This window comes from Spinacia oleracea, chromosome 6 (genome assembly GCF_020520425.1).
Source record: "Spinacia oleracea cultivar Varoflay chromosome 6, BTI_SOV_V1, whole genome shotgun sequence".
Lineage (NCBI taxonomy): Eukaryota > Viridiplantae > Streptophyta > Magnoliopsida > Caryophyllales > Amaranthaceae > Spinacia > Spinacia oleracea.
Window position 1 is genome coordinate 148,075,366 of NC_079492.1, and position 10,910 is coordinate 148,086,275.

Below are 10,910 nucleotides of genomic sequence, written 5' to 3' on the forward strand. Positions count from 1 at the left end.
CTTGCTTTCACCACCAAATCCCAATCTCAAATCACCATGCCAACTGCACCACCCCCAGCATTTCTTCCTGATGAAGTATTGAGTTTGGCTTTATTTTTTGTCAACATTTTCGAACGAGGTTCACCACCAACTCCACCAATCACGATTCCTCCTCCACAAATTCCAACAATGGTGCCCCCTCCACCAATCACGATTCCTTCTCCACGAACTCCAACGGTGTTTCCTCCTCCACCACCCCCAACCATGAAGCCACCTGTGAAAGATTTGCTTCCACCACCATTGCCACCGCAACCTCCAACACCGTTCATTGCGCCCCCTATACCACCAGATATTGTCTTTGAACCACCGCCAGATTCTCCACCAGTGCATAGTTCTCCTCACCACCTTCTCCCATTATACTGCCTCCACCGCCGGCACCAAAGACCGCTCCCAATCCACCACCTCCACCACCGGTACCAAAGACCGCTCCCAATCCACCACCTCCACCGCCGGCACCAAAGACCGCTCCCGATCCACCACCTTTACCTAGTCTTCCTCCGCCTGTTGGGGATTCTCCGGAAAATGATATTAAACCGCCCCCGCCCCCAGAAGACTAGTATCCGCACAGTTCCATTTTCTACTGACGACCACAATTAAACACCCACATTACTGTATCCAATCACCTCTGTTATATATGTATCGTGACAAACTAACAACGCTAGTCTTAATGGTCTAAATATAGAAACTTCAAACTTGTTCTTCGGTAATCAGTTTGTTTCCTACACAATAACTATATTAATTTCTATTCAATTGGTCATTCTACTCTAATCATTTTTCATGGAATCATGGTTGCTACGTTTTTTCCTCTCTTTGTTTTTCCCATATGTTACTGTGCAGAGAGATATGGGATGTGTAGTACCCTTATTCGAAAGAGTAAATTACTCTTTCAACTTCATACTAGCAGTTTTATGTAACGGTGAAACAGGCACCCAAAATAAGGTAAACACTTCTATCTTTCGTGATCAGGCACTGATTAGGAGTTTAACTTACTGTTAAGTTAGAGCCAGAACAATGACATATACTGCGTTTAACATATATATTCTGTTAGCTCTTGCATTGCTACTTCACAGGATATAATAAGCTAAAGAAAATCTATCAGAGAAGCCTGTATGCAAGTATAAACATTTGCACAATTGTATGGAGTAAGAATTCCCAGATGGAATAACAATGGAAAAAGGGGAGAATTCTGTCATGTATTCATTGTTTCTCTTTCATCAGGAGGACTATGGATAAAATCATTCATGAGAATGAACTGAAAGATGAATGTGGGAGCTGATTTCCCTTCCTAGAAGTGGAATTCTTCCTCGGATTTATCATTTTCCATAAACGAGTCATTTGACTCATTTTATAATCCCATCTCATGGATGAACAAAATCATCCAATCTTAAAGAGTCTATCTTTCAAAAGCACCTTCCACTATCATGAACCATCTCAAAACATAAAAGGGATATGGAGGAATGCTATCTGATATTCTGATGTTCTCCATTCTCCATTCCTACCTTGTTTAAAGCTAAGGGACAACCAAGTAAGCGATTTTGACAATCACGGATTTCTAAGGCTTTGTTTTGTTCACCTTATTCACACTTATTTAAGAAAAAATAAGTTCATAATTCAGTTAATTTTAGGAAAAATAAGGGTTGACCTAAGTATAATTTATAGCTATGGAGTATAATTCTAATAAATTCAGATAAAATAAGTCTAGGAAAAATCATCTGAATAGAAAGGACCCTGAAGGAATCAAGGATGCTAACTGGTTTAACTCTCAAACTGTCATCCATTCCTCGTCTCTCATCAATCATCATGCATAATCCACACATTCTTGCTGTTTGCTTACAAAGATGACTAATGAACAAAACGCCTGATTTTGGGGATGATTTATCATAAAAACTAATTTGTAAATTGTTCATGCTGAAAACAAAAATCAAATCAAACTGGATAACCCCTTTTTAAAGGACAATTCATTAATAACCCAATGACACCAATTCAAATCCCATCAGGATTTTCCCTAATTCGATCAACATCTATAATCACACCTTCACCAACAAGAAATTGCCGAACAAGAAATAAAATCAAAACCCCCAAATTTCCATTCCAATTTTCTCAGTAAATTTCCATTAGTAGCAATAATATTCAAAGTACAGGAAATACCTAATTTTCATCACTTCGAAAATTAAAAGGAGCAGTTTCCCAAACGGATTGATCAGAAGACAACCCGAAATTGAGGGGCGTTAGAATCAGTGGCGGGGAGAATTTCCCAACGGCAAGGCTCCAGTTCTTCGGAAACGGGGCAGTAACCAGCAAGCGTCACCTTATCTGTGGAAGCAGCCACCGACCCGAATTCGAAAACGGTAATCTCATCCGTGGGAGGGCGGATAACCTCCACTGCTCCGTTCATCCCTTCCGACGCTTCTCCGGGCTTTGACTTTGAGTTTTCCGATGGTGGTTTTGTCGCCGGAGTCTTGTCGTTGCGCTTCCACCATAGCAGACCCATGGTTTTCAACTTTGTTGTTTGGGTGATGCGGAGAGAAGAGAGTGTCGTTTTGGGATGGGTTTATCTTTATCGTTTGTAATGAAGAGGGGTTTTGTACTTTTGTTCTTTGGCCTTTTTATTAAAAAACAAATTAAATTAAATTAAGTAAATGGACTGGGCCGGGCCGGAAGTTGCAAAACAGGACCCATGCGCACAAGCCTTGTCGTGTCGGGTCGAGTGGTGCCGTACCTTGTCGTGTTTTTTCCCACAAAAAAAAAAAAAACAAGTTCGGCTTACGACTTCGTCTTGTGCAGGCTGAGCTTTTTTCGTGCTCGTGTCAGGTCGTGCCTCGGCCTGGCCCGACCTACAGCCATCTTTAGCAAAACTGATCTTTGTTTGACCCGAAATCACTTGATTCAAAATCTTGTATGTCTATCCATTTGTCTATTACTACCTAGATTGTTAGTGAGTTTGTCAATTATTACTTGGGTTGTTAAAAGTAGTCCACTAATACATTATTTCACCATAACATAAGTCTTTTGACGATAAACAAAATATGAATATATGATCATTCACCCCAAACACGATACAATCCAATATAATACAACACGAACTCCGTCTAAATGACTTGATTGTTACCTCTTAGCAAAGACCCATTTTGAGTCGGACTTATAGCTCATCCATTGCAACGCTTAGAGATGTGCTTAGAGTATGTTTTACTTCTTTTTTTTTTCTTTTACTAGTTAGAGGGAGGAGACCCAACTGAACCAAAACCTATCACAAGTTCACCAGCTTAACTATGCAGGTATTCGTTTGAGCTACCCAAATATTCCGCAGTTGATAAGGCTTGACCCTATGCTTCCAAGTCACAAGGTGAAATACAGTCATTGAATTCTTCTATAGAATCCAAATATCTTTTAGTTAATTGTTCCTTGTGTGTGCGCTAGCACTCTAGCATCTTCCTACCATTAATTAAACACTTTGCATCTGTTAAAACATGGATTTATTCCTTACAGTAAAAAAAAAAAAAAAAAATTGAGCCGCAAACAATACAAGTATTTTGCATTAATGACGAACTGATCAAGAGTAAACCTCACAATTTTCCCAGAAGATTAACAGTTACAGATTGCAATATATCTCCAGTCTTCCTCCACTGTAAGAAAGTTGATGATTGTGATTTGCAACAAACAAATTCATTTACTAATTACACATCAAAAAATTACATACACAATGGGGAAAAACATACATCCCATAAAGAGCAGATATCAACCTTTCCTGGTCCGAAGCAAGACCGATGGTGATATTATTAAAGACTAGCATAATCATCATAGTCATCCATTTTAATGAAACACATAATGGATAAAATAAATACAAAAAAGGAAGACAGCTCCATAATCAGAGCTCCCCAACCGATAATACCAGCGTGTTTTAAGATTGTTGGTATTGCAATACTGCCAACCACTGATGCTCCCGTTAAAAATTTGGTCGCGTTTAACCAACTGTTAGACAAGTAGAAAGGAGGCAGAAGAAAGGCATTTAGTACAATGAGGCTACAAATCCCACAGATGTATATAATGTTCCTTAAATATTGCACAATGTTGACTTCATGCTCCCCAACACATGACTTTGACTCTTCATCTCTCGAATACATAAGTAAAAATTATAAAAAGTTGATATTTAAAAAGTATACAAATCGATACGAATTTAATAAGATCCTATATGTTACATATTGTTTTACATATATATTACAAAAGATGGTCAAAGGCACAAGATGAATAGTGTACAAGTCAACATGGTGCGATATTTATGGAACAGAGGAATTATATATATAAGCATTCATGGTTACCTGTTATCAGAGGATTCCGTAAAAAGTGAAGAGGCATCAGATCCAGCAAAGAACATCATAGGCATAGGAAGGAGGACATACATTATAACTGCAAAACACGGACATTCCATAGTAATGTCAGAGTCTAGCACAAAAACTTCATCTTTAACCACATAAAAATGTCCTATCAGGATTATGGAATTTTACTGCTTTTCACAAAGGTTCTTCCCAGAATAACAGACACATCGCTGCCAAAATAGTAAGAAGCTACCGATGACAGGTGTTGGGGCCTTCGGGGAAGCATCACAAACTACAGAAGTCTGTTTGGTGGCGATGGTGGTGGTGGAGGGAGGAGGGGGGTCAATCCAGAAACTTAACCTATACTTGGGAAACCACTGAAGCATATATAGATTGAAGAAAGTGTATATGTACTTAAAATAGTTCAACAACTCATGGTCATTTGCATAACAGCTTGTCATTCATCGTATGTGCTCAACTGTTCATGCAACTAAGGAGAATTAAAGTTGTCTATATCTGTAAGACTGTAACGAAAACGTTGTTCTTAATTTTAAATAGTACTTCGTACAGAGTATGATATAGCTTTTATGTATGTATTCAAGAACCTGTACCTGAAAGCATCGGCCACCAGTTATTGTATAGAGCACATGCCTGCAAGCAGCTTAAAACAGTTGTAAGACATTGGGGTTTTTTTTTTGGAGCAAAGTCTTCTACATAAACCTTGAAGAATCAAAGTATCAACAAAAGGAAAGCAACAGGTTGAAACTGACCAAAATTTGCAATACAATTCCTCCAGAAACCAGAATAGCCAGGCATGCAAGCTTTCCACTTTGCACACAAGTCACCATATACCCAGGTAAGTCTGCCATTATGCCGTCTCACTCTCACCAAAGAGATAGAAATTGCTGAAAGCAAAAAGTAAAGGATTAGGGTCTAGGGACAATAGGAGAAAAACGTCGTGAGAAGCAAATCGAGAAACAAACAAAAGACAACACTTGCAAAAGATACCATACTGGCATACTTGTTATTATAAATATCATGAATTGCTATTCTGCAATATACTAACAATCTAATCTACTATTTCACCATTACTGAGTGCAGAATTCCATATGACAATTTCCACTACCACCGTTATGGTGTTATCCCCTACAAGGTTACAACTATGGAAAAATAGCTCTCAGTTTTTTTCCAATGACATCCAGAGTTCTGCGATTTCTCCCATCTGGTAATAGCGGTGGGGCTAACAGCCATTTCTTGTCACAAAAAGGCATTCCACTGTCTCCCTAATCCATATGCATAAGGATGTGAAATCCTTGAATCCAATTCAGCACTAAAACTATGTCTAATCATGTTAGAACCCTCAGTTGTAGCAATAGAAACTATCAATCTTGACGACGGTGTGATGTTCGTTCACTTACAGATGAATTTATATATGAACGACCTAGCTCTAGTATGAACACTTGAGACGCGGAAATCGACAATTCCATGAGAAAGGACGACAAAAAACTGTCATTTGAACTAAAAATGAAGTTCTAATCTTTATTTTCAGCTTGGAAGAACTTTTTACCTTCCAGTTTTCAACCCCTAATCCATGTATTTTACCTATCTTTATATCCAGATAGATTGAAACTCTGTAAGGATAGCAACGAATCGAAGAAAACATTTCCACTTGTTGGATATGTTGACATAAACCTTAACAAGCGTGTTGAATTAGTTCCTTAAGAAGAGAAATTTTCCATACCAAGAAATTATCACCAGTTGAAGACAAAGACCCACTGAAGAGCAATCTATCCAAACACAACTTATAACAAAGGTTTAGAAACCTAAAACTGATCAATAGACAAGAACACCCGAAGGCTATCCATACAACTATTTCCAGTTTTGAACACCCAAATGTTTATAAGCCCTTTCATTGCTATTCCTCGTAACCACCTAAACAAGCGTGTTGAATTAGTTCCTTAAGAAGGGAGAATTTCCATACCAAGAAATTATCACCAGTAGAAGATAAAGACCCACTGAAGAGAAATCTATCCAAACACACCTTATGACAAAGGTTAAGAAACCTAAACCTGATCAATATACAAGAACGCCCGAAGGCTATACATTACAACTATTTCCAGTTTTCAACACCCAAATGCTTATAACCCTTTCATTTCTATTCCTATTAATCACCCATACAACTATCCAAGCTTCATTTGTTTTTCCACAACAATCAAATAATGGGAAAAAGCCAGTAGGCAGTAGCTACAAACCCGACTAAATCTTCTATCCACAACAATCATTATTGCACCGGATCTAATTTCATCCACGGCTTGGGCAACCCAAAAAGCCTTCCTAGAATGTCAATCTTTTTACAGGATACCCTGGTTTCAGCTTGAAAATGATAGCCTTAGGACAAGCATGTTTTGTTGAGATGGTCATCATTCCAATTCCAATTGAAAACAAACCCACACATCAAATTATTGAGATAAACCCAATACATTAACACCTAATTTACAACCAAAAAACAAGTACTTCACAATAATCTATTCAAAATATAGTTGCCACCTTCACTGAAACAGCAACATTTTACAGCTCAAATCTAACAATGGCAAACACAATCATAACATATACTTGCACAAGCAAAAAATGATCATCAATTGATTCAATTCATCCCTAAATTCAATCTCGCAATTGAATCACATAATTGCTGTCGGAAAATAAATAATTAAACGTAAAAGTACCAAAATACGAAATTAATCAGTTCATCAACATTGAATTTCCAAATTTATCAAAAAGTGTTTCGTAATTGGAAATCTAAATGATGGATAATCAAATAATTGACAATATACCAGGTGAAAGGTGAGGATGAAGGGAATTGAAGTCGAAAGGGGGAGTGATATCTTTTAGCAGGGGAATTGAAGAGTAGAAATCAACGAAAGTTCGGTGGAATTTCCAGGCACGTCGACAAAATTCTGAGAGAGAAATTGGAGAATCTAGCGACAAGAAGGTGAGACTTGCCGACTTGGCAATTATATTGTTTTGCTTCCTTCGCCCCTAATTTATGGTTCTTTGTAAACTTCATTTTTAGTTTTGAATTAGAATGAAAATTAATCATCAAATTATCGTCCACTTAGTATTGGATAGGTAATTAATGAATTTTTTTAGCTTGAATGTTGATTTTTACTTTTTTTTTTTAGTCAAATTAATTTATTGATAAAAAGGTATACAACATAAGTACTTACTACACTGAAAATATTGAGTTTTAAACAAAAAACAAATAAAAAAAAATAAAGAGAAAGTGGCGAAAATAATCGACCCTAAAAACCCTAATTTTTATGAACCATGGCTTGAATGTTGATTTATATATATGACAATTTGATTTTAAAAAATGAGAAGAAATTAAAATATACACAAAAACTTGAGGTGGTTCATTCTTAAATAAATGACATCCACCATTGTAAAACAAGCCCGAATGAAATTTTAAAAGGAGCGGAAAGTAATTTAAAGCCTAGCCTACTAGCCCAAGTAGGGTTAGGAAAACTGTCTTGGGATCTTCAAAACCCCTCCCAAATTTAACACAAAACAAAAACCATAACCATAATTCTGTCTTTTTTCGTCGAACTTATGTTTGACCTTATTTCTTCTACCTTAGTTTATTTTTTGCCAAAAGTTTTCTTTAAAGTTGTATATCCTAAAAAATTATTGAATTTTGCCTCAAGAATCGTTTGATTTCGAGTTATAGATTAGAAGTTATGGCATTTTTAAAATTTTGCAGCAATATATCTTTTCTTTCTCTGCTTTCACCCTGGCCGTGAGCCACGACCAAGCCGCGCAGCCAATAAAGGGGCACGGGCGGGAGGAAGGGACAGAGAGAGGGAGCAGAAGCAGCACGGAGGGGCTGTGTGGGCTGCGGCTGGGCTGCTCGATCGTGGCTCACGGCCAATGGGAGATAAGAAAAGAAAATAAATAGTGTTGCAGAGTTTTAAAACGGCTATAACTTCTACTCTATAACTCGGAATCAAACGATTCTTGAGGTAAAATTCAATAACTTTTCAATATGTACAACTTTGAAGAAAGAACTTTTGGCTAAAAACGAAGGCAGGTTAGAGATTTAAGGTCAAACATAATTTCGACGAAAAAAGAGAGAATTAGGGTTAGGGTTTTGATTTTGTGTTTAATGAATATTTGTGAAAACTGTTGAGGGTGATCACCTATATTTATAGACTTGTTAACAAGATGTGTTTCCTAACCCTACTTGGGGCTATGTTTAAAATTAGTTGGGCTCCTTTTAAAATTCCTTTTGGGCTTATTTTTAAAAACTTTTGAACTTGTTTTAAAAACTCCTCTGGGCTTGGCTCGTTTCTAAAATCCTTTTTCTTTTCCAAAACCCAATTAATTTCTAACTTTAAAATAATTTTCTCATCCAATTAGAAATAATAAATATTTCTAATTAATAAAATACATTTAAATAAATATTTAAAAACAACTTTAATTTAAAAACTCTTTAAAAATTCTTTATAAATATTATAAATATATTTATAATTTAATGAAAAATTACAGGGTATTACAGTTTACCCTCCGTAAAACTTGGCACGAAAACTCTAACTTTTGCTTGAAAAACTAGAAATTTTACTTGCCTTTCTACATTCCTTGGAAGATTCTATGTTGTACTCTGTAAGTGATTAAACTTTTTGTTCACTTACAAAGTTCGCAAAACGATCAACTTGAAGTGCAATTTAAATAAAAAACACTGAAATGAGCATAAAATAAAATAAAAATAAGGAAAAAATCGCGAGAATGATTACAAAGAGGGTTTGGGGCTTAATTATATTACTCTTCAATGGAGAAGAATTACAAAGAGGAATTCTCAAAGGTTAAAAGAGATAATTCTAGGTGTGCTTAGATTTAGCGGATATTTCATGAAATGCCCTCGAGTTTTTCCATAATTCACCAAACGCCCATCAAGTTTCAATAATTCATAAAATACCCCTCACAATTCGTACAAATACCCAACATACCCTTACTAATAACGGACCGTTAGCCAAGTTTTCAATTCACCCAAATGCCCCTATTCTGAAACTTATTTCACCAAATGCCCCTATTGTGAAACTTTTTTCACCAAATGCCCCAAACTTAAATATAGCTATTTTGATGTTTCAGCGACTAGTTTTTGTGTTTGAAAGGTAGTTGTTGGTCACGGTCGACTATAAAAGCCCCTTTGCTGAATGGTTCTTGTAAGTTAGATGTTATTTTGATTTGCTTTGCTAATTTCATAAGATTTTTGTCATGAGTTTTCTTTCAAAGTCATCATCCACACCCAATGAGTCCACATATATATTAGAGTACCTACCAAATTTTGTTATTGTGGTAGGAAATTTGTCATTCGAAGCTCTAATACAACACTCAATCCACAAAGGTTGTACTACAAGTGTGATCATTGAAACAATCTGAGATGGTGAAAGGGAGTAGTTGAGCAAAAAAACAAGGGGCAACAACACGAAGGACAATGCGGGGGAAGCTTAGACGAATGAGAAAGTATTGAAAACAGGCGAAACAGTAAGATGCAAGAAGAATTGAAGCAAATGAAGAAGAAGCTAAAACAACAACAAAAAGTAGTCAAAGTTGTAATACAAATGGGGATATTGATGTTTGTAATTTTACTGTTTGTAATCACGAAGTAAACACAAGTAATGAGAAACAAATTCACATTTCATAAATAATTGATGTTGCATAATCTGCACAAAATACCAAAGTGGGAAGCATTTCTGTTTTTAGCTTCACTTACAAAACATCTTTGCACCAACTACATTTAATGTTATTTTCTACTCAACGAATATGTGCAAGATCAAAACAGATGTGCAAAAAACTACCCCAAAAAGCATTAGCAGCTATCCAGAAGAGCTTGTGGAACACCACTTCAACCTCCATTCCTACCACAATAACAAAATTTGTTAGGTACCCTAATATATGTGGAATGATTGGGTGTGGAAGATGATTTTGAAAGAAAACTCATGACACAAATCTTATGAAATTAGCAAAGTAAAGTAAAATAACATCTAAAATACAAGAACCATTCAGCAAAGGGGTTTTTATAGCCAACCATGACCAAGAACCACTTTTGAAACACAAAAACTAGCCGTCTGAACATCTGAATAGCTATATTTAAATTTGGAGAATTTGGTGAAATAAGTTTCCTAATAGGGGCATTTGGTGAAATAAGTTTCAGAATAGGGGCATTTGGGTGAATTGGAAACTTGTCTAACGGCGGACTAACGGCCCGTTATTAATAAGGGTATGTTGGGTATTTGTACGAATTGTGAGGAGTATTTTATGAATTATTGAAACTTGATGGGCGTTTGGTGAATTATGGCAAAACTCGAGGGCATTTCATGAAATTTCCGTAGATTTAGGGTTTTAACCTCACTTGTGTGTTCTCTCTCACTTATCTGAAAATCTCATTACATATGGTATTTATAGGGTTCGTCATCAAAATAATCAAAGGGGCAGAAAAAGGCCACGTCAATTGAACCTTGTGGAGAAGAAAAACAGTACGTCCACGTACTCATAGGGTTCATT

At 36.4% G+C, this 10,910-nt stretch overlaps 3 protein-coding genes across 3 annotated transcripts; all 3 read right to left on the reverse strand.

The window, feature by feature from the left end:
* Positions 1-316: 316 nt before the first annotated feature.
* On the reverse strand, positions 317-1,856 carry LOC110790730 (glycine-rich protein 5). The gene is made up of 2 exons (XM_021995502.2): positions 1,767-1,856; positions 317-592 (listed from the first exon to the last, which is right to left on the reverse strand). The coding sequence occupies exons 1-2, from the start codon at positions 1,854-1,856 to the stop codon at positions 317-319; spliced, it is 366 nt and encodes a 121-aa protein (XP_021851194.2).
* Positions 1,857-2,103: 247 nt separating this feature from the next.
* Positions 2,104-2,602, reverse strand: LOC110790957 (uncharacterized). The gene has a single exon (XM_021995707.2). It carries the CDS (start codon positions 2,528-2,530, stop codon positions 2,240-2,242), a length of 291 nt encoding a protein of 96 aa, XP_021851399.2. The 5' UTR covers positions 2,531-2,602; the 3' UTR covers positions 2,104-2,239.
* Positions 2,603-3,544: 942 nt separating this feature from the next.
* LOC110792546 (vacuolar protein sorting-associated protein 55 homolog) lies at positions 3,545-7,392 on the reverse strand. The gene is made up of 5 exons (XM_021997369.2): positions 7,184-7,392; positions 5,123-5,257; positions 4,964-5,003; positions 4,356-4,443; positions 3,545-4,008 (listed from the first exon to the last, which is right to left on the reverse strand). The coding sequence occupies exons 2-5, from the start codon at positions 5,219-5,221 to the stop codon at positions 3,816-3,818; spliced, it is 420 nt and encodes a 139-aa protein (XP_021853061.2). The 5' UTR covers positions 5,222-5,257; positions 7,184-7,392; the 3' UTR covers positions 3,545-3,815.
* Between the last annotated feature and the right edge of the window lie 3,518 nt (positions 7,393-10,910).